The 24,021-nt window shown below is 41.9% G+C and overlaps 1 protein-coding gene across 25 annotated transcripts in view; it reads left to right on the forward strand.

The window, feature by feature from the left end:
• Positions 1 to 362: 362 nt before the first annotated feature.
• The window catches only part of ATXN2 (ataxin 2), a 99,197-nt gene continuing 75,538 nt past the window's right edge, over positions 363 to 24,021 (forward strand). For 11 of the 25 annotated variants that reach the window (XM_080650590.1, XM_080650573.1, XM_080650571.1 and 8 more), the window contains exon 1: positions 683 to 1,123. In XM_080650590.1, the coding sequence (XP_080506716.1) occupies positions 936 to 1,123 (188 nt within the window). In that variant the 5' untranslated portion in view covers positions 683 to 935. Of the gene's footprint in view, positions 385 to 596; positions 1,124 to 1,947; positions 2,216 to 24,021 lie in introns of those variants that run through there. The other 14 variants (XM_080650591.1, XM_080650592.1, XM_080650583.1 and 11 more) reach the window with 7 other exon arrangements.

Below are 24,021 nucleotides of genomic sequence, written 5' to 3' on the forward strand. Positions count from 1 at the left end.
ATGGGATGCTTGTGTTCAAGGTGCTTTATACATATCAAGACAATGTCCGCCTCGAAAGCACTCGCTGTCCTTTTTTTAGGTTGCATCAGGTGGGGGCAATCTCGGGTAGCTTCGCAGTCTGAGGACGTTGAAGGAATATTGGGGGGCGGGGAAGAAACGTTACCCTCCCGTCTCCAGTACTAGGCCGGCCCTGCAGGCGAAGACAGACACGCCCTCTCCAAAGGGCAGACCCGCCTCGAGGAGGGCGGATCCGGGCTGGTTGGGCCGCCAGGCCCTCACCCGACCCCCGCGAACGCGGTCCAGCGCGGCGCCCGCTTCTCACGTGTCCCTACCGGCCCTGGGACCGCTTAACGTTCTGCTTCCGCCCGACCCTTCCGACTTCCGGTAAAGAGTCCCCACCCTGCGCCTCCGCGCCCACCCTGCAGCGCTACCGAACGCCTCTCCGTCCCCGGCTTCCGATGCGCTCTGCAGCCGCGGGTCCTCGGGGCCCAGCCGCGGCCATCGAGTCTCGCCGCTTAGCCGCGGCCAGGGAGCCCGGGCGGCACTCGCTCCCGCGGCCCGAGCGGCGGGGCGGCGGCAACGCATCTGCGGACCCGTATCCCTCCGCCGCTCCTCCTCCGCCCGGCCCCGGCCCCGGCCCCCCTCCCTCTGGGCTGCGCTCGCCACCCTCCGCCTCACACTGTTTTGGTAGCAACGGCAACGGCGGCGGCGCGTCCCGGCCCGGCTCCCGGCAGCTCCTCGGTTTCGGCGGGCCCCCCCGCCCCTTCGTCGTGCTTCTTCTCCCCGTCGCGGGCCCGGGCGCCCCCCCGGCCGCGCCAACCCGCGTCTCCCCGTTCGGCGCCCGCGCGTCCCCGCCGCGCTCCGGCGTCTCTTCGGCGCGCCCGGCTCCCGGCTGTCCCCGCCCGGCGTGCGGGCCGGTGTATGGGCCCCGCACCATGTCGCTGAAGCCCCAGCAGCAGCAGCAGCCGTCCGCGGCCGCCAGTGTCCGCAAGCCCGGTGGCGGCGGCCTTCTCACGTCGCCCGCCGCCCCGCCGTCCTCGCCCTCGGTCTCGTCCTCGGCCCCGGCTTCCTCCTCCTCGGCGGCGGCGGCGAGCGCAGGCAGCGGGCGGCCCGGCCTGGGCAGGTGGGTGTCGCGCCCCAGCCCCCTCCGCGCCGAGCAAGCCTGGGCCTCGCATCCCCTCCCCCGCGGCCCCACCGCCGTCCCCGCCCCGTGACCCGCCGAGCTGGGGGGGGGGGTGGGCTGGGGGCCCGCAGTGGGGGGGGGGGGTCCCAGCTCCCGTCCAGAGCCTGGGGGGTTGGGTGGGAGGCGCCCCGGGATCCCTCAGGGAATGTCAGGCCGTGTCCAGCGCCTGCAACACCCCACCCCCTCCCCAAACGGTCAAGATGGAAGGACTGGGCAGCCTCCCCTCTCCGTGTAAGTGTTCGGGAGCGGTTCACAGGTCTCGGCGATTGTCAGCCTCGGTTCCACCTCCTTTAAGCCTCCTCCGCCCCAAATGGAGGGGGGATGCTTGGGCAGCGCCCCCCACCCTCAATTTAAGTATTAACGTGGAAGGCTCGTGACGTTTGGGTTCGGTCTCTCGAAACTTGCCAACTCCCCCAGTTGGGATTAATGAGGGAGGGGGAACATAGGGCAGCGTCCCCTTCCCTGTTAAAGGGCAGCCACAGGGCACATCTGGAATCACTAGGGCCTGTCCAGTGTCCTTATCCACTCCTCCCTGCCCCGGGAAGGAGCGCGGGGCGCCGCGGCTGAGGTGGGTGGGCAGTGGCCCCTGCAGCCCCGCGTTTAAATCTGAGGCCGGAACTCGGGGCAGCCGTCCGGCTCCGTGGTCTCCCGCAGCGTCCCGCCCTCCCCCACCTGGGGAAGGGGTGGGGTGGGCCCAGCCCCCTCGCGGCCTCCGTCCTTCCCCCGCAAGGCCTCTCCGGCGCGGTTGGTGGCCGAGCCGCATTGCTGTTCCGAGGCTGCGGAAGAGAAGGCGCCTTGGAATCGCGGTGGGCGAGGGCCGGGCCGGACCGAGGGCCGCGCGGGGTGGCAGCGGCGGGCACGCTGCGCATTTCCCCCAGCCCCCGGGTTTGAAATTCGGAGGGGAGAGTGATTGCAGCAGCGGACTTGGTGGGGTTCCTGAAGTCAGAAATGCGGGTGTTGACCCGCATGGTCTCCCCTGTCAGCCCCCAGAACCCAGGTTTGCGGTGGAACCTGGGGGCTCCGTGTTGTTAGGTAACGGGTCTGACTCGGGAGGGTGTGTTTGTGCGGGAAGGCCAGTGGCGCGTGCATGGGGGTGGTGGTTGTCAGTTCGTATTTCAAGAACTAAGAAAATGCTTAATGTTCAAACGGGGCAGCAAATGTCAATAGACTCCATTCCTTTGTGGCCAGTGTCCTTAACTTGGGGAGTGCCGCCAGAGCTCACCAAGGGCACGCAAGTCCATTTCCCCTGGGCCCCAGCCGTCGCTGTGCCGCTGCCTCCCTCAGGCCTCGGCGGCGTTGGCAGGGTTGGGGAAATAGACATCCTGCGCTGTAGAAGGTGGGAGTAAGGGATTCCCCCTCCCCCCATGCATCGAGTTTTCTTTTTGAAAACAGGTTTTTAGCAATCCGTTTTAGAGGAAACTGAACTAATTTTTACGTAGTGCTGCTGCCTTCATTTGGGGCGGGGGGAAGATTGGTTTTCTGACTTCTACCCTACTCCCCTTTCCCTATACAGTTTACCTACAAAAGCTATCTAGTATTTAGCTAATAAAATAGTTCAAATGAAGTGCCCATTTTCCCCACTTTGTCCACTTAGGATTCTGTAATTTAAGCTTCCCTTTCTCAGTGGCATCCATAGTGAAAAATGGGAAAAATTTAAATACATATTTTTTAGAAAAGGATGCTTTGATTTTTCCTTCTTAGGTATCAGATAGAAATCTGGCAGATATGTTCACCTCGTTCAAATAAGAATTAAAACTAAGCTTTTAACCTGCATAGGCTCTCCTCAGGCTTTAAGTCTTTTTACTTTTACAATTTATAAATTGTAGCCCTCTTTTTGATAAGTATGTGAAGTTTTGTTTGATGTATTGGGTTCATATAATGTGAAGTTTTATTGTGCAGATTTTTAGTTAATGTACTCGTAGAATTCTTTCCATTTGAATCACTGTTAACTGGGTTCTTCATAAACCAATTATAATTTCTCAAGTGTCCTCACTTGTGTTGGAGTGTATCGGCTGTTAAAATAAGTTTGAGACAGGGTGAAGAAAGAAAATGCAGCATGGGGTTTGCCTTGTTTAGAGATAGGAAAATATTTTTGAAAGTCTAGAAATTCACGTCTGCTTTAAATAATACAACATTTATTCATATTTGACTTGGGGGGGGTAAATGATGGATTTGTCTGGCTTTCAAAATTTATTCTGTTTTGTCATATGTGTTTCAGGAGGTGGTTTTTTCCCCTCTTAGAACAATGTAACCACACTGTTAATATTTGATCATGATTTTACGTTAATTCCAATTCTTATTTTGGCTCTTTACCTTTTCATTTTTACGTAGTTTTAGTGACTGGGTGTGTTATTTTGTGTTTTGCTTTTTTTTTTTAGGTTTCTTCTTAACCATTCTCTAGTTGGGAATTACGTTTCAAAATTATAGATAGTTGTGCAGTAAACATCTTTATACTAATATAAAGCTTTTTGGTTCAGTCTAATGATTTCCTTAGAGAAAGTTCCCAGGAGTGGTTTTACTAGGTCAAAGGGCTTGAGGATTTTTATGGCTCTTGCTAGCTGTGCCATGTTACTCTTCGGAGGACTTGTGTAAGTTTCCAGTGCCAGGAAGGCGGCTCTGCTATAGAATACTTCCTTTGTAGTTTGTCAGACACAGTGAGGGATTTTTGAGAGAAAAGGTGTACTTACCGGCGAAGTGCATGCATTATTAAGTGCTTTTGTTAGCATTTTGAGTTTGAGTTTGAATTTGGTGTCTCTGAGGATTTTATGAAACAATATATGTGAAGCTGCTTTGAAAACTGTGACTTGGTATTAAAGAGAACACATGGTTTGTGTATTGTGTTGCTATTTCTAAGTAGAGGAATAAAAGTTCTGAGGACTTGTTCTGAAGCTTTTTGGTGATTTGTTGTTTTGTCAACTTCCCTCATTCATCAAAGTATTTATTAGCTATTACTCCATGACCAGTTTATTTTTGGTATCTTTTAAGTAGTTTCCTGGCACTATTGGGAATTAGCACTGGTTAACCCATATCTTTTCCTTTTCCCCACTTAAAAAAAAAAAAGCTGGGTTTACAACCTATAACCATAGTCTCTATTCTAAATAATATAAGGATTTTTTTGATGGGATAAAGGGTGAATAAAAAATTTTAGTAATTTTCACTTTTTAGTGTTTTTACTGCTTCTTTCTCTGAAGGCCTTGCAATGTAGAACTTAAGCTGCAGTTTAGTGTAATTGTTCATCATGCTCCCATTTAAATATCAGTGATATGTTCATCTCTTTAAATACTTTTAGAAAAGTTTAAAGACATCTACATTTATTTAACACATACATTTATTGAAAATATATGTATAAGGCAGGTATAGGTACTTGGGATACATCAATGAATAAAAGGTAGTAGCTACTTTGGTGTTTACATTCAAATGTGGTGAACCAGACCATAAACATGACATTAAATTAGCAAGCTGTATTTATGCTCCCCTCTAATCTGAGATTAGAGGGGAGCATATTAAGGGAGTAATATGGGAGTATGGGGGCAGAGAGTAGGTAACATTTGAGCAAAATTTTGAAGGAGGTAGTCATTTGCTTTTAATCTAGATTAATTAGTCACATAGCCCCATTTGTAATTTATAAGGTTTAAACTGCATCATCCTTTGTTAATTTCATTCTTTTATGTTGTTATTGATGATAACCAAATTTGAAGTTGGACCAAAAAAGTTAATTGGCAGTTAAGTCATTAGAGGCAAGCTGTGAATGGCTGTTAAAAGAGGTACATTTTGTTTTTCTATCTGGGTTATTTATATTACCTAATCAGTTTAATTTTCATTCCAAGTATCTAGAAAAAATATACTTTTTACGATTGGGCAAAAACCTATATCATATTGCTTATCAAAGAAAAATGTCTATAGTTGCTTTTAAAGATTTTGCATTCTTAAAAGTCAAAACATTAATGGTATCAGTCATGGTGTTTCTTTTTTGGTTAAATTGTAAACTTGTATTTTCTGTGTTTCTCTAATTAGAGAAACAGTTACAATTATACGAAGGGGATGTTAACTCATATCATAGCTATTTAATGGCCATATGTTTCGACTTAGAGGGGAGGATTTTTTTTTTTGTTGCTCCAAATAGCTACAGCTGTGTTAGAATTTACATTCACCATAGCAAAATGTTTTTATACCTTGAAATGGATTTTAAGTTTTTAGAAAAAAATTTTCCCCCTAGAATTTTTAATTTTCTATTTTGGCTAGATAGTAATAGTGTTTTGATACTCTATAAAATGTTGAGCCTGAACAAAACCCTCTTTTTGTAGCTATTTCAAATGATTGTGACAAATTGAGTGGAGATGTAAATAGAGATTTAAGGGCCTATCTGCTACTGTATCTTTTTAAGTAAAGCTACTTTTTTCTTTTTTCAAAGGTAATATGGGTCATCTATGACTGTTACCATACCATGATTTTAAGAGGTTGGTACAGTGGTCTTTTTAGCAAGAGTGTTACTAAAATAAAAATTGAGTGCTTTTTCCTCTTGAGGTTTTGTTTTTCTTTTCTTTTTTACCTCTTGGGTGTTAGACTTCAAAAAAGGGGATATTTTTATTAGAAAATTTACTCATCAATGAATATGAAGCTGGCATAAAGCTTTTGAGAGCTTGTAGCATCTAAATCTAGAATTTGTAATGTATACACTTGTACCCTTAACTTTACTAGCATTACTTATGATTGGAAATAGTTGAGCTATATTTTAATGTTCTTGATATTCTTTAAAGTATATTTTTCTATTAAAAATAGTTTCTTCTGCTTTTGAAGATGAACATTCTGTGTAGAACAATATTATTCTCCATAAAGATGCTTGCCAAACAAATTAGAGCTGCAATTTTGTAGTCAGATGTGTTGTAAACTACTTTCCATTTAAAACATTTCGAGAGATTTTATATAGTGTATATATAAATTTAGAGCTTTCGGATATGTGTAGAATGTGGTCCCTAATCTTACGCTGCTTATAGTATAATAGAGAAAAGAGATGTACGTGAACCAGTGTCCAGAACAGATATATTCTTGAAATTAATAAATTGATACAGTCTTTGTATAAGTACTATGTCAGTTATATTGAAAGTCTTGTCTCTATAATTTGAAAAATGTTTTTTAAAAAATAAATCTTTTTATAGATTTCAGAGAGGGAGAGAGAGAAACATCAATGATGAGAGAATAATTGATTGGCTGCCTCCCACATGACCCCCACTAGAGATCAAGCCTGCAACCTGTGCATGTGCCCCAACCGGGGAATTGAACCATGACCTCCTGCTTCATAGATTGATGCTCAACCACTGAGCCACGCCAGTAGGGCTGAAAAAGGTTTTTTTTTGTGTGTGTGTGTTTTTTTAAGGATATATTTTTATTGATTTCAGAGAGGAAGGGAGAAGGAGAGGGAGAGAGAGATAGAAACATCCATGATGAGAGGGAATCATTGATCGGCTGCCTCCCGCACGTCCCCCACTGGGGACAGAGCCCACAACCCAGGCATGTGCCCTTGACCGGAATCGAACCCAGAACCCTTCGGTCCACAGGCCCACACTCTACCCACTGAGACAAACCAGCTAGGGCTGAAAAACAGTTTTAAATGCTCACTGTAGAAAAGTAAGAATGCAGAGAACCAAAAAACAAAGCCCAAATTCCTGTAAAATTAACATGGCCTACAATCTTTCTTTTGAGATACTTGTGAACATATACATACATATGTTAAACAGAATGGCATCGTATGGTACTTACTGTATTGGATTCAGCAGTATTTACTGTCTTTTTATTTTTATTTTTTAAAATATATTTTATTGATTTTTTTACAGAGAGAAAGGGAGAGGGATAGAGTTAGAAACATCGATGAGAGAGAAACATCGATCAGCTGCCTCCTGCACACGCCCTACTGGGGATGTGCCCGCAACCAAGGTACATGCCCTTGACCGGAATCGAACCTGGGACCCTTCAGTCCGCAGGCCGATGCTCTATCCACTGAGCCAAATGGGTTAGGGCTTTACTGTCTTTTTAAATATTTGTTTCCCCCCTTAAACTAGAATTTGAGCATGAAGGATAACAGAAAGTCTTATTACAACAGAAGGGGGAAAACCTTAAGCTTTGAGAGGTTAGGGGACTTAACTCAATGCAATATATTTGTAGAATTTATTATGTCCTTCCCTTTAAATAAATGCAGAACGAAGATATATACAAGATCACGATGTGCATTTTAAAGAATATACAACCACAGATAGTCCTTGCCCTTCAGGATATCCTTTTGTAACCTTGAGTTTGGCTTGCTAAAATAGGAAGTCTAGTTTCTTATCTTTAAAATATACATATATGTGATTTTGTACATATGTGGTATGAACTCTAATGTTAACTTCTTGGTTTTGTTACTTTTAATGGTTTAGTATTGTTATGGATTTGGGTTGTTTATGAAAATTTGCCACAACTATTACTAACCTTAGATTTTATTTGCTGAAAATTATTTGCAGTTGTATGCATATGAAATTTGGAATTCCCTTTAAATAAAAAAAATTTATGTAGATAATTTATACTTTAAGCCCCGAAGTTGAGTCAAGTGGCTATAAAATATCAATTTCATGCCATTATGAATAGCTAACTGCATTTTGGAAACTGGATAAAATGGCATCCTATAATGGAGTCTTTGTAAACCCCATCAGTTTGTAGTATGAGGCTTGTCTGTAATGTAATTACAAATGAGTGTGGATTATTTTTATCACGTGTATCTACTTTAGAATGTTGTCCTCTTGTAAATATTACCTTGAGAGGATTTATCTGTGTTGTCAGCATTTGTGATTACCAGTTTATGTTCATATTGCTTTTTATAAATCATAGGTTAAAAATATTCTTAGCACCAATTTTTGTAAATAGCCAAGATTAATCTTGATTATAGTTTTAGTTTAAAGAAAGAAAAGATTGGTTTTGAACCAAATCATGCATTTTTCTTTTTGGGATCAGAAACATTTTTATGGACCTTGTGTAGTTCACTATTTTCATTCCTGAGACACATGAAAATCGGGTAGAGAAAAGAGTTAAGGTTTTGCAGATTACAGAAAGGAGAGCTTTTCAGGGAGTCTCTCAGAGTTTATTTGCTTTTACTTTACTTACACATGATTCTGTATAGTTTGCTTTTTTAAAATTTCAGATTGCCAGCAAGTAGAAAGGTAAAACGTTTAGGGGCAAACATATTGACAGCAATTAGAAATAATAATGGTATGATAGAAAGTTAAGAGATGGGAGAATTACAAAAAAGGGGCCCAGGAGCTCAAAAAGTAGTCGAGAGCAGTTTATTGATGGGGATATGTTCTGAGAAATGCATCCTTAGGTGAAGTTAGGGTGTACCTACACAAATCTAAATGGTACAGCCCAGTGGTCGGTAAACTGCGGCTCGCGAGCCACATGCAGCTCATGAGCCACATGCGGCTCGTGAGCCACGGTTTGCCACTCAGAGAACCAAAAAACAAAGCCCAAATTCCTGTAAAATTAACATGGCCTACAATCTTTCTTTTGAGATATTTGTGAACATATACATACATGTGTTAAATATGTATGTATATGTTCACAAACTCATTTGCAACCTAATGAGTTTGCTGACCACTGACCTAGACTCGATTCCAATAATTACAGGCTGTTGTTGTTCCTTGTGATTAAGCCCCTATCCCAGTGGTCGGCAAACTTATTAGTCAACAGAGCGGCAAACCACGGCGGCTCGCGAGCCGCAGTATAGCCTACTACTGTCATTGTAGGTGCTATACTTTTATATGCCTGGCTACGCCGCAGGTCTGTTGACACCAGCATCATCACCACAAACACATGAGTAAAAGCATTGTTAAGTGATAGGAATTTTTCAGCTCCATTATAATCTCATAGGTCCACTGTCATATCATATGTGTGGTCCATTGTAGACTGAAACGTTGTATGGTGCATACAATCCTGGTTCACTAAGTTTTTAGCTCTATGCCATAGTAGACCCCAGAGGCATTACTGTTTCATAGCACATTGTAGTTACTTGTTGTGCTCTTAGGAGAGACACAAGACAAGGTTAACTTGTTTTTCATATCAAAGACATTTTTTTTAAACTGCAGGTCATGACTCCTTAGATTGTAAAACCACTGCAGTGGGTCATGACCAGCATTTTTAGAAAAATGAAAAGAATAGAAGATGTTAAAATGCATTACATTGTTAAGGGCTTAAGAATTGTTTTAAAGAACTTCTGTTTCACTTCATGTAGATATACTATGTTGCAATGTAGACTAATTTTTCATTGATATAACCAGAGTCACTATGTAGATATACTTAGATATACTAACAGGATTGAGGAAGGGATTTGCAGTTATGTCTCTGCTAGGGTTGCCAGATTTAGCAAATAAAAATAAAGAATGCCCAGTTAAACTTGAATTTCTGGTAAACAATGACTAATTTTTTTGGTATAAATATGTCCCAAATTATGTGGAACAAAATTACTCATTATTTATCTGAAATTTAAATTTAATTGGGCATCCTTCATTTTATCTGGCAACCCCAGTGTAGGCTACAATTGGATTTCACCCTTTGGTAACTAAAATTCAACTCTGTGAGGGTGAGAACTTTATTTTCTTCATTACTGTATCCCCATTTCCCTGAACAGGCTTGGCACTAAGAGAGTCACATATTTGAATGAATGAATGAATGAATGGACGGATGGACGGACAAGTCACTCGCTCAGAGACTCAGTGTCTGTATCCACTAAAAGGAGAAAAGGATAACTTCCTTAAAAATGAGATACTACATTTTTATTACTTTCCACTCTTGGCATGTCATAGAACCTCAGTATTTGAGAATCATACAGATTTGGAGTTAGAAGTGGCTCTGGTGATTTTTAGTTCTCATTCTCTTTATAGGTGAGGCAACTAAGGCCACAGAGATTATTTGTCAAACTTCTATTATTGGCTGCATAGCTGATTTTAAAATCTTTTTCTCTTTTTCCTAACATTTTATTAAAAAATTTATTGATTTAAGAGACAGAAACATCAATTTATTCTACTTATTTATGCATTCATTGGTTGCTTTATATTTTTAATGTTTTTGGGTATTTTAGAAAAAGAGGGAGGTACAGAGAGAAACATTGATTAGCTGCCTCCTGCATGGTCCCTACTGGGGATGGAGCCCGAAACCCAATGTGCCCTGCCCGGGAATCAGACTGGTACTCAAACCCGAGACCTCTTGGTGCAGGGATGGCACTCATCCAACTGAGCCACACAGACCAGGGCTTTGGTTGCTTCTTATGTGTACCCTGACCGGGATTCCAACTTGCAACCTTGGCATATGGGGACGATACTCTAACCCAGTGGTCGGCAAACCGCGGCTCGCGAGCCACATGCGGCTCTTTGGCCCCTTGAGTGTGGCTCTTCCACAAAATACCATGGCCTGGGCGAGTCTATTTTGAAGAAGTGGCGTTAGAAGAAGTTTAAGTTTTAAAAATTTGGCTCTCAAAAGAAATTTCAATCGTTGTACTGTTGATATTTGGCTCTGTTGTCTAAGGAGTTGGCTGACCACTGCTCTAACCAACTGAACTACCCAGCTGTTAGGACCTGTAACATTTCACTTGTTTTCAAAATTTGATGTTTATTCAGTAATCTAAGAAAAGATTAATCTATCCAGAAAAAGTCATTTTCTAAAAGTTCCATTTAGCAAAGGCTCTACTTTGCTGTTTTATTTTTGTTTTTGTTTTCTCTCACATATGTTTCTGTCACTTCAAGTGGAAGAATGTGTTTTTCTTTTTTAACTTAGGAACTTAAATTCAAAATAAAGTTTTAGAAAAGTGTTGTGAATAGAGAAGGCGGGTGATTTTTTTTTTTCCTCCTGTCGTGGGTATTTGCTGACTGTACTTAGCAAACCTCCTGATTGGTCACTTCTTATCCAGACACTTGTACACACTTCAGAGCCATAACAATCTCCCCAAATATCTTTCATCGTGTCTCTTTCTATTGAGAAACTGTGAGTGGCTCTCATTACTAGCTGAGTCAAAATCAGACTATTCAGCCTGAGAGTCAAGTCCATCCACAGACTGCACACTGTATTTGTTCTCTAGCATAAATCAGATTCTTCCAATCTAGTCATCTTGTCCTCTTAAGCATAAGTCTTTAAAGGCTTAGCCCAGGTTCTCTCTCGCACAGTGTCTCACCATATTTATCCCAGGAAATGTGACTCCTTCCTCCTCCTACAGCTTTGGCTTTCATTGCACAGTACCTTATGTTTAAATTCTGCTGCTCCTCCACTTAAAACTTTCTCCTTAGGATGAACTCTGAGATCGGAGCAAAGCTACACTACACCCCAGAACAAAAGTGGGTTAACCTTACCAGCAGGTGGTATTTTTGTTTGTATGTTTATGGTCATTTCAGTCAACCATTCCTATCATTTTTAAATTCTTTGTGTTTACTGTGTTTGAACCTAGTTTGTTAAATCTCACTTTCAACAAGTGCAGTACTGAGTATTGACAGTGTCAGCATTTAATTGTGATAAAAATGAGAGATTTAAAAAAAATTGTAAGTAGTAAAGAAATGGTGTCTTGGGACGGATGAATTATCCTGAAGGACAAATCAAAAAGTGCCATCTTTAGTCAGTAATAATCAGCAAAAGATAAAGCGAATTAATGAATGAAAGGGGAAAACTTGGAAGTTTGTAGCTAAAGATGAGAGAAGTTTGGGAGAAGGCTACAGTAGTTAGTGCGACTGCTGAAGCTTTGTCAGACCTACAAACACGGCTAGTTTGCCAATCCATTGATTAAAGGGTCTAAGGCTTCTCCAGTGACACTTGAGATTTATTTTTTTGTATTGATAAATGCTTAGCAAAATACTTTTTATTATTTTTTAATTTAATCTTTATTGTTTAGTTTATTACAATTGTTCCTCTTTTTTCCCCCATAGCTCCCCTCCACCCGGTTCCCACCCCACCCTCTGCCCTTACCCGCCCCCACCACTGTCCTCATCCATAGGTGTACGATTTTTGTCCAGTCTCTTCCTGCACCCCCACACCCCTTTCCCCCCGAGAATTGTGAGTCCACTTCTTTTCTATGCCTCTGATTCTTACTATATTCACCAGTTTATTCTGTTCATCAGATTTTTTTATTCACTTGATTTTTAGATACACTTGTTGATAGATATGTATTTGTTCATAATTTTTATCTTTACCTTTTTCTTCTTCCTCTTCTTAAAGAATACCTTTCAGCATTTCACATAATACTGGTTTGGTGGTGATGAACTCCTTTAGCATTTTCTTATCTGTGAAGCTCTTTATCTGACCTTCAATTCTGAATGATAGCTTTGCTGGGTAGAGTAATCTTGGTTGTAGGTTCTTGCTATTCATCACTTTGAATATTTCTTGCCAAAATAAATCTTTATTGTTCAGATTATTACAGGTGTTCCTCTTTTTTTCCCCCCTTAGCTTCCCTCCACCTGATTCCCCACCCCACCCCACGCCCTTACCCCCCCCCCCCCCCCGCCACTGTCTTCATCCATAGGTGTAAGATTTTTGTACAATCTCTTCCCGCACCCCTCACACCCCCTTCCCCCTGAGAATTGTCAGTCCACTCCCTTTCTATGTCCCTGATTCTATTATATTCACCAGTCCATTCTGTTCTTCAGATTTTTTATTCACTTGATTTTTAGATTCACTTGTTGGTAGGTATGTATTTGATGTCATTTTGTTGTTCATAATTTTTATCTTTACCTTTTTCTTCTTCCACTTCTAAAAGAATGCCCTTCAGCACTTCATGTAATCCTGGTTTGGTGGTGATGAACTCCTTTAGCCTTTTCTTATCTGTGAAGCTCTTTATCTGACCTTTAATTCTGAATGATAGCTTTGCTGGGAAGAGTAATCTTGGTTGTAGGTTCTTGCTGTTCATCACTTTGAATATGTCTTGCCACTCCCTTCTGGCCTGCATAGTTTCTGTTGAGAAATCAGCTGACAGTCGTATGGGTGCTCCCTTGTAGGTAACTAACCGTTTTTCTCTTGCTGCTTTTAAGATTCTCTCTTTGTCTTTTGCCCTTGGCATTTTAATTGTGATGTGTCTTGGTGTGGTCCTCTTTGGATTCCTCTTGTATGGGGTTCTGTGTGCTTCCTGGACTTGTAAGTCTATTTCTTTCACCAGGTGGGGGAAGTTTTCGGTCATTATTTCTTCAAATAGGTTTTCAGTATCTTTCTCTCTTCTTCTGGCACCCCCATAATTCGAATGTTGGTACACTTGAAGTTGTCCCAGAGGCTCCTTACACTATCTTCATGTTTTTGGATTATTTTTTCTTTTTGCTTTTCCGGTTGAGTGTTTTTTGCTTCTTTGTATTTCAAATCTTTGAATTGATTCTTGCGATCCTCTAGTCTGCTGTTGGATCTCTGTATAATATTTTTTATTTCAGTCAGTGTATGCTTAATTTCTAGTTGGTCCTTTTTCATATCCTCGAGGGTCTCACTAAATTTATCGGCCTTTTCTAGAAAATTCTTGAAAAACCTTATAACGGTGGTTTTGAACTCTATATTTAGTCGTTTGCTTTCCTCCATTTCTTTCATTTGTGGTCTGTTTCTTTGTCTCTGCATTTTGGCTGCTTCCCTGTGTTGATAGAGTGGCTTTGTGTGCTATGTCTCCTATAGGGCCCAGTGGCTCAGCCTCCCCAGTTACCTGAGGTGGACACTCTTGGTGCACCCCTTTGTGGGCTGTGTGCACAGTCTTGTAGTTAAGCCTTGATTGTTGTTGGTATCACTGGGAGGAATTGACCTTCAGGCCAATTGGCTGTGAGGATCAGCTGTGTCTATGCTGGGAGAACTTCTGTGCTGGAGACATCCTTATGAGACAAGACTTGCAAAAGTCTCTGTGCTCAGCTTGGATGGGGCTGAGTCTCAGGGCAGAGCAGACAGCATTGGTTTCCCGTCAGCCCTGCCCTAATAGGCCACTGTGTCTCAGTGTCCCTTGGTAATCGCTGCAAGCACCTCTGAGAGAAAGCTGCCCTCGAGCTCTGCCTGCTCCCAGACAGTCCAGTTTCTCCCCGAATGAGTCTGGGTCTCCAGAGTCTCTCCCGGAACTGGAGTACAGTGCAGTTGGGAGCTTTTGTCTCCCTCCCACTTGAGAAAGCCAGCCGCGCATTCAGTTGCCAGTCCTCTCTGCGCGCGCGTCTCAGTACCTCTGCCTCCGGCAGCTCCTCTGAGTCTCAGTGTGCCCCTCTCTTTCCTTCTAGTTGTAGAATTTCCACTTAGCCAGCCTTCCTGTGGTTCTGGATGATGTCCGTTTTGTCTTTTAGTTGTAGTTTTGTAATTGTTGTGCGAGGCAGCATTTTAGGTGTTTACCTATGCCGCCATCCTGGTTTCTCCGACACTTGAGATTTTTAAGAGAAGGTTATTTTTTTATTTTTGGGAAGAGATGCCCAATAGAATGTTCATATGTTGGGTCTGCAAGCTTCAAAACCTCCCCCTGTTCATTCTGGACTTAGGAACACATTGGCTATACAGAAGAGACTTAACATTTTTCGTCATTCAGTGCACGTGATTTAGCTCAAATTACTAGATGGTTATTTCTTCTTTTAAATTTTATTTTATTGTTTAAAGTATTACACATAGTAGTACATATATCCATTTTTATTCCCCATTGACCTTCCCCCAGCCTCCCCTATCCCCTGTCGCATGCCCTCATCCCCCCCACCCACCCCCAGTGTATTGCGTCCATTGGTTGAGCTTATATGCATGCATACAAGTCCTTCGGTTGATCTCTTTCCCCCCCTCCCCAACACTCCCTAGCCTTCCCGCTGTAATTTGACAGTCTGTTCGATGCTTTACTGCCTCTGTATCTATCTTTTTGTTCATCAGGTTATAATGTTCTTTATTTTCCATAAATGAGTGAGATCATGTGGTATTTTTCTTTCATTGCCTGGCTTATTTCACTTAGCATAATGCTCTCCAGTTCAATCCATGCTGCTGCAAATAGTAAGAATTCCTTCTTTTTTATAGCAGCGTAGTATTCTGTTGTGTAGATGTACCACAGTTTTCTAACCCACTCATCTGCTGATGGGCATTTAGGCTGTTTCCAAATCTTAGCTATGGTGAATTGTGCTGCTATGAACATAGGGTGCATATATCCTTTCCGATTGGTGTTTCTAGTTTCTTGGGATATATTCCTAGAAGTGGGATCACTGGGTCAAATGGGAGTTCCGTTTTTAGTTTTTTGAGGAAACTCCATACTGTTCTCCACAGTGGCTGCACCAGTCTGCATTCCCACCAGCAGTGCATGAGGGTTCCTTTTTCTCCGCAACCTCGCCAGCACTTGTCGTTTGTTGATTTGTTGATGATAGCCATTCTGACAGGTCTGAGATGGTACCACATTGTCGTTTTGAGTCTCTCAGATAATTAGTGACTTTGAGCATTTTTTTTTTTTTTTTAATATATTTTATTGATATTTCACAGAGAGGAAGGGAGAGAGATAGAGAGCTAGAAACATCGATGAGAGAGAAACATCGATCAGCTGCCTCCTGCACACCTCCCACTGGGGACGTGCCCGCAACCAAGGTACATGCCCTTGACCGGAATCGAACCCGGGACCTTTCAGTCCGCAGGCCGACGCTCTATCCACTGAGCCACACCGGTTTCGGCGAGCATTTTTTTTTTATATATATATTTTATTTTTTACAGAGAGGAAGAGAGAGGGATAGAGTTAGAAACATCGATGAGAGAGAAACATTGATCAGCTGCCTCCTGCACACCTCCTACTGGGGATGTGCCCGCAACCAAGGTACATGCCCTTGACCGGAATTGAACCTGGGACCTTTCAGTCCGCAGGCCGATGCTCTATCCACTGAGCCAAACCGGTTAGGGCGAGCATGTTTTCATATGTCTCTTGGCCTTCCTTCTGTCTTCTTTTGAAAAGAATTTAGGTCCATTGCCCATTTAAAAATATATATATATTTTATTGATTTTTTACAGACAGGAAGGGAGAGGGATAGAGAACTAGAAACATCGATGAGAGAGAAACATTGATCAGCTGCCTCCTGCACACTCCCCACTGGGTATGTGCCCGCAACCAAGGTACATGCCCTTGACCAGAATCGAACCTGGGACCCTTGAGTCTGCAGGCTGACGCTCTATCCACTGAGCCAAACCGGTCAGGGCCCGTTGCCCAATTTTTTATTGGATCATTTATCTTCCTTTTATTAAGTTGTATGAGTTCCCTGTAAATGTTGGAGATTAAACCTTTATTGGTGATAACGTTGGCAAATATGTTCTCCCATACAGTGGGCTTTCTTGTTTTGTTGATGGTTTCTTTTGCTGTACAAAAGCTTTTTATTTTGATGTAGTCCCATTTGTTTATTTTCTCTTTAGTGTCCATTGCCCTAGGAGTGGTATCAGTGAAGAAATTGCTTCGGCATATGTCTGAGATTTCGCTGCATGTGGATTCCTCTAGTATTTTTATGGTTTTCCGTCTTATGTTTAAGTCCTTTATCCATTTTGAGTTTATTTTTGTGTATGGTGTAAGTTGGTGGTCTAGTTTCATTTTTTTGCATGTATTTGTCCAATTTTCCCAACACCATTTATTGAAGAGACTGTCTTGACTCCATTGTATGTTCATGCCTCCTTTGTCGAATATTAATTGAGCAGAGTGGTTTGGGTCGATATCTGGGTTCTCTATTCTATTCCATTGGTCTATATGTCTGTTCTTGTGCCAGTACCAGGCTGTTTTGAGAACAGTGATTTTGTAAGACAGCTTGAAATCTGGTATTGAGATTCTACCTACTTTGTTCTTCTTTCTCAGGATTGCTTTTAAAATATATATATATATATATATTTTTTTAAATATATTTTATTGGTATTTTACAGAGAGGAAGGAAGAGGGACAGAGAGCCAGAAACATCGATGAGAGAGAAACATCGATCAGCTGCCTCCTGCACACCTCCCGCTGGGGATGTGCCTGCAACCAATGTACATGCCCTTGACTGGAATCGAACCCGGGACCCCTCAGTCTGCAGGCCGACGCTCTATCCACTGAGCCAAACCGGTTTCGGCTAAAAAAATATTTTTATTGATTTTAGAGAGGAAGGGAGAAAGATATAGAAACATCAGTGAGAGACAATCATTGATCGGCTTCCTCCTGCAAGTCCCCCACTGGGGATTGAGCCTGCACCCTGGGCATGTGCCCTGACCAGAAATGGAAACATCACCTTTTGATTCATAGGCCAACACTCTACTACTGAGCCACACTGGCCAGACACCACCTTGTTTGATACATCTTTTCAGTGAGGAAATAGTTTCCAATAAGTATTAATTATAAAATTTCTCATTTTATTTTATTTCATTTATTTTTTTATTTTATTGATTTTTCACAGAGAGGAAGGGAGAGGGATAGAGAGTTAGAAACATCGATGAGACAGAACATCAATCAGCCGCCTCCTGCACACGCCCCACTGGGGATGTGCCCGCAACCAAGGTACATGCCCCTGACCGGAATCGAACCTGGGACCCTTCAGTCCGCAGGCTGACGCTCTATCCACTGAGCCAAACCGGTTTTGGCTAGGTCAAACGTTTTGAAAAATAGGTGGTAAATTGCCGAAACCGGTTTGGCTCAGTGGATAGGGCGTCGGCCTGCGGACTGGAGGGTCCCGGGTTCGATTCCGGTCGAGGGCATGTACCTTGGTTGCGGGCACATCCCCGGTGGGAGGTGTGCAGGAGGCAGCTGATCGATGTTTCTCTCTCATCGATGTTTCTAGCTCTCTATCCCTCTCCCTTCCTCTCTCTGTAAAATATCAATAAAATATATTTAAAAAAATAAAAAAAGAAAAAGAAAAATAGGTGGTAAATGAGCAAAACGGTGAAAAATATAGTAAGTTGTATAATTATTTTGTATGGTGACAGTACCAATAGAAATTGCATGATTCCCCCCTAAGAACTCCCAGAACTCACTGATACAGAGGGCCGACTGTATTATCACAGTTTGCTTATTTATTCACCAGAAATTGGACATTCGGGCTGCTTTCAGTGTTTGGCTATTATGAATAAACCAACTTTGAATATTCACATTCATTGCTCTTGAATAATTATCTAGGAGTGGGATTGCTAGGTTGTCTAACTATGTTTTACTTTATAAGAACCCCTGCCAAACTTTTCCAAGTAACTATCATTTTCCCTTCCCACCAGCAGTTTATGAGAGTTTCAGTTGTTCAGCATCCTCACTAGTAGTTGTATTGTCAGTCTTTAATTTTACCCAATAAATCTTATTTGGTTAAATGAGTGTATAAGTCTTTTGCACACTTATTTTTTATAATATATTTTTATTGATTTCAGAGAGGAAGGGAGAGGGGGAGAGAGATAGAAACATCGATGATCAGCTGCCTCCTGCATACCCCCCTTCTGGGGATCGAGCCCGCAACCCGGGCATGTGCCCTTGACCGGAATTGAGCCTGGGACCTTTCAGTCTGCAGGCCAAAGCTCTATCCACTGAGCCAAACAGGCTAGGACCACACTTCCTGTTTTTTAATCTTTATTTTATTAATAAGTTATATGAGTTCTTCATATATACTGGGTATAAGCCCATTATCATATAATTTGTAAACATTTCCTTGTCTGTGGATTGACTTTTCATTTTAACAGCATCTTTCAAAGAATAGACTACTTAAGTCCAGCTGATGTGGCTCAGTGGTTGAGCATCTACCCAGGAACCAAGAGGTCAGTGGTTCGATTCCCAGTTAGGGCACATGCTTGAGTTTCAGGCTTGATCCCCAGTAAGGGATGTGCAGGAGGCACCCTATCAACGATTCTCTCTCATCATTGATGTTTCTCTCTCCCTCTACCTTCTTCTCTGAAATCAATAAGAATACATATTTTTTAAAAAGAATAGACTAAAAATTTGATGAAGTCTAATTTATCATTTTTTCTGTTTTATCGTTTGTATTTTTTTCTGTTCTATCTGAAATCTTTGTCTAATCCAAGGTCATAAAGAACTTCTCCCATGTTTTTTTTAAAAAGTTTTATTTAAACCTTTTATGATCATTAGGCCATTAATCCATTTCGAGTTAGCCTTGCTAAGCTCTCTTATTTGTAGTAGCTTTTTTGCAGATTCACTTGGGATTTTCTGCGTAAATGATTATGTGGTCTTTAAAAAAAATATGTATTTATTGATTTTACGGAGGAGGGGAAATATATAGAAACATCAATGATGAGAGAGTCATTGATAGGATGTTTCTTGCATGCCCCCTACTGGGGATTGAGCCTGCAACCTGGGCATGTGCCTCGACAGCGACCTCCTGGTTCATAGGTCAATGCTCAACTACTGAACCATGCTGGCCAGGCAAATATGTAGTCTTTTAAAGACAGTTTTCTTTCTTCCTATCCAATCATTGTGCCTTTCTTTCTTTCTTTTTTGTTGTTGTTTTGTTAATCCTCTCCTGAGGATATTTTTCCATTTATTTTTAGGGAGAGTGGAAAAGAAAGGGAAAGACAGAGAAACATTGATGTGAAAGACATTGGTTGGTTGCCTCCTGCATGAGCCCTGTCCAGGGCCTGGGCTGGGGAAGAGCCTGCAACCAAGGTATGTGCCATTCACTGGAATTGAACCCAGGACCCTTTGGTCCGCAGGCCCGACACTCTGTCCACTAAGCCATACTGGCTAGGGCAAGCCTTTATTTCTTTTTCTTGCCTTTATGGCACAAGCTAGAAGCACCATTTTGAGTGTTTGTCTCATCAGTTTATTTTTCTTTTACAATTTGTTCTAATCAGGATTCACATGAGGTTCACAAGTTGTTTGATATGTCTCAAGTCTATTTTAATCTATCTACAGTTAACCCTTCATTTTATGTTAGTTGCTTTTAATTCAGTGATCAGTACAAAGTCCCTCTATTTATGGAACTTGCTCATAGTGTTGTCATCAAATGCACATTATTAAAATACATACCTTGATGTTTTTTCAATAGGTGGATCAACCTCAATTGAACATCGTTGTAAAGCTTAATATTAAATGACAATAAGAGCACTTTCATAACACTTCTTAATTATGTACAGATTAAACTTTCATGAAAAATAATACTGTCGAGAAGATTCCTGTAGAAGCACTGGTTCATATAAAACAGCAATAAACTTGGTTTTTAAATTGCAGTTTTTTACGTTGCAGCCCCAGTTTTTTTAGTACAGGTTTTTTTTGTAATGACTCAGACAGTAAGTATTTTGGGCTTTTTGGGCCATATAACTTCTCTGTTGCATATTCTTCCTGGCTTTTCTTTTTTTAAAACAACCTTTAAGAAGTTAAAAAACATGCTTAACCTCAAAGGCCAGACAAAAACAGGTTGTTGGCTGTAGTTTGCTGACTCTTGTTTTAGAGAATGATTACTTTGAAAGCTTTCATTTCCATTTTTTTTCTTTCCCTTCTTTGGGCTCATTGACTTACTAAATACTTAGTAAGTGTATCTATCTATATATATATACATAAAAGGCTAATATGCAAAGTGTCCCCTCGGGAGTTCCACCGGGAGACCTGAGTTTGATTGCTTGCTATGACGTGCGCTGACCACCAGGGAGTGGCGTGGAACAAAGGAAGGCCCCAGCCAGCAGCCGGAAGGTCCCAATCAACCCTGATCGCTGGCCAGGCTTAGGGACCCTACCTGTGCACTCCCTGTAGGGAGTGGGGCTAAGCAGTCAGTCGGACATCCACCAAGGGCTCCCGCACTGCAAGAGGGCGCAGGCCGGGCTGAGGGACCCCTTCCCCCCAGTGCACAAATTTCGTGTGCCGGGCCTTTAGTATTTCCTAATAACAAGGACATTCTGTTACAAGACCACAGGTAATTAATATGTCAAACTATTATCTACAGGCCTTACTCAGATTTTACCAATTGTTTACTCTGTGGTCCAAGAACCATTCCAGGATTGCATGTTTCATTCAGGTGTCATGTCTCTGTGGCTTCCTTTAATCTGAAGTAATTCCTTAGTTTTTCTTCATCTTTCATGACTTGACACTTTTAAAAAAAAATACATTTTACTGATTTTTTTTTTTTACAGAGAGGAATGGAGAGGGATAGAGAGTTAGAAACATCAATGAGAAACATCGATCAGCTGCCTCCTGCACACCCCCTACTGGTACATGCCCTTGACTGGAATCGAACCTGGAACCCTTCAGTCTGCAGGCTGATGCTCTGTCCATTGAGCCAAACCGGCTAGGGCTGAGTATTCTTATTTTATGACATCAGGAGGTGCACAGGGTCCATTTTTCCCATTGCTAGTGCTGTTAACTTGGATCACTTGATTAGGGTGGTGTCTGCTAGGTTCCTTTACTGTAAAGTTATTTTTCACTTTGTCATTAATCCGAGTCTTGTGGGGAGTTATTTTGTGACTATATAAGTATCCTGTTTCTACTTTACCAGATTTAGCGTCCATTGGTGGTTTTTTGCCTGAAAAATTTATTATGGTGGTTACCAAATGGTAACCCTCTAATTCCATCATTCCTAATACATTTATTAGTTGGAATTCATTTGTCAGGTCGGTGGTATGATGAGGAGATGGAGCATAAGATGGTTTCTCTAGGTCAGCGGTCGCCAACCTTTTGCACCTCACGGACCACTGGTTGGAAACCGCTGCGCTAGGTGAAGGGGCAGGGCTCTGGCTGGGGTGGCACACACAATTCTGTGCGGAGTTCAGTGAACTTCCATAGCCCGGGAGCTAGGTGAAAGGTACAGAGGGTCCAGATAGAAAGCCTTTCTTCTTCTAGATGGATTGACCCTTTTATCATTGTAAAATATCCCTCTTTATCTCCATTAACATTTTTGTTTTAAAGTCTGTTTTGTCTGATAGTACAGCCATTCCAGCTTTCTTGTATGTGCTGTTTGCACGATAGCCTTTTCCATCCTTATACTTTCAATATATTTGTATCTTTGAATCTGAAGTATCTCTCTCTTTTTAAAATATGTTTTTATTGATTTTTAGAGAGATGAAGGGAAAAGGATAGAGAGATAGAAACATCTGTCAGCTGCCTCCTGGACACCCCCCACTGGGGATCGAGCCCACAACTTGGGCATGTTCCCTTACCAGGAATTCAACTGAGACCTCCTGGTTCATGGTCAATGCTCAACCACTGAACCATACCATCTAGCACCTCCTGTATTATTTTGAAGCAGTATACACTATTATTTTTGTAACTTTCTTTGTGTGAATTTGGTATATTGAATCACACTTTAATAAACTATTAAAAGCTTAGAAACCAGGGTATAGTTTTGTTAAATCTGATCAATCTAATCATGAGTATATTTAGGACTAGAATGTGATCTTCGCTTTTCTTTGAGATTCAATTTTTTTGTAACAGAATGAAATATTAAGATACCTTGTTTCAGAATACTGAAGAGAAAAGTAAAGCATAATCTGAGTATATCCAAAAAGAGAGAAAAAACAAGGATGCATTTGGGATTTTATCAGTTTCAGAGAATGCTGCTGTGATGTGCTAACATTCCACCTTGGGTGCCCAACCACCTGGTGTATCAGGAGAAATCAGTGGTTTCCACACTTTGTACCACTTTATACCACTTTGAGTGTTTTATTATTTTCCCTGTTGAACTATTTGATCTGAGTAAATTGGATTGTCAAAACAATTGCTCTTTATTAGTCAAAGGCAGAAATGTATAATCAATAAAAGTAGTGTGACTACTCAAAAAGAGTTTTATTTTTTAAACTTAAGTGGCTTTGTGAGTTTAAGGGCACTTAATTGGAGGCATTTGCTTAAGTCTTTTTTTTTTTTAAATATATTTTACTGATTTTTTACAGAGAGGAAGGGAGAGGGATAGAGAGTTAGAAACATCGATGAGAGAGAAACATGGATCAGCTGCCTCCTGCACACCTCCTACTGGGGATGTGCCCGCAACCCAGGTACATGTCCTTGACCGGAATCGAACCTGGGACCTTTCAGTCTGCAGGCTGACGCTCTATCCACTGAGCCAAACCGGTTAGGGCTTGCTTAAGTCTTTTAATGATGGCATCTCAGCAACCACTAAGATGAGATAACCTTTCTAAACAAGATTTAGCCTTTGGCTACAGACTACAAATAAATAGGAAAATCTAAATTATTCAAATGTTTGAAAAAAATGTACAAATTTGATTAGGCTTGATTGTGAGGCTAGTTTATTCCCTGTGATGCAATTTCAAAGAGGCAGCATAACCTAGAAATGAAAAGTCTAGACTTTGGATCACCTGGTTCAGATACCACCTCCTGCTCACGAGCTGAATGATTTTGGTCAAGATGTTTAACTGCCAAGGTTTGGTTTCATCCCCTCTAAAGGAGGGGTGAGAGATTTGACATTGTGCTTACCATAGTGTCTGGTTTTTAGTCAGTTCTATAAATGGTAAATTACTGGTCATATTTAGACTTTAGGAAGTTCTCTGTGCTATGTGTGAGGCAGAGTCAGAATCAGAATATTGGAAATGGAAGGAATCCCAGAGGTGATTTGGTTCAAGACATTATCTTCTAGATGAGAGAAGGTGACAGAGTTGGAGACCAAATTGGCCCTGGCCTCAGTGCTAAGGGCAGTGCTACTTTGCTGGGAATTGATACCATTCAAAACTGCTGGACTTTTTGGACCTGAATTGTACTTCTCTGAATGTTTAAAGTTTGTATCTTTATTGATTAAGGTATTACATAGGTGTCCTTATCCCCCATTGCCCCCCTTTCCCCCACTCATGCCCTCACCACCCTGGTGTCTGTGTCCATTGGTTATGCTTATATGCATGCATACAAGTCCTTTGGTTGATCTCTCCCTTAAGTTTGTATCTTAATTTGAGAGTTGTGATTTTATTAAAATGATATCCCAGTTCTGTTATTCTAGAGTAACTCATGTTTT

The sequence above is a fragment of the Plecotus auritus genome (assembly GCF_963455305.1).
Source record: "Plecotus auritus genome assembly, chromosome: 13".
Classification (NCBI taxonomy): domain Eukaryota; kingdom Metazoa; phylum Chordata; class Mammalia; order Chiroptera; family Vespertilionidae; genus Plecotus; species Plecotus auritus.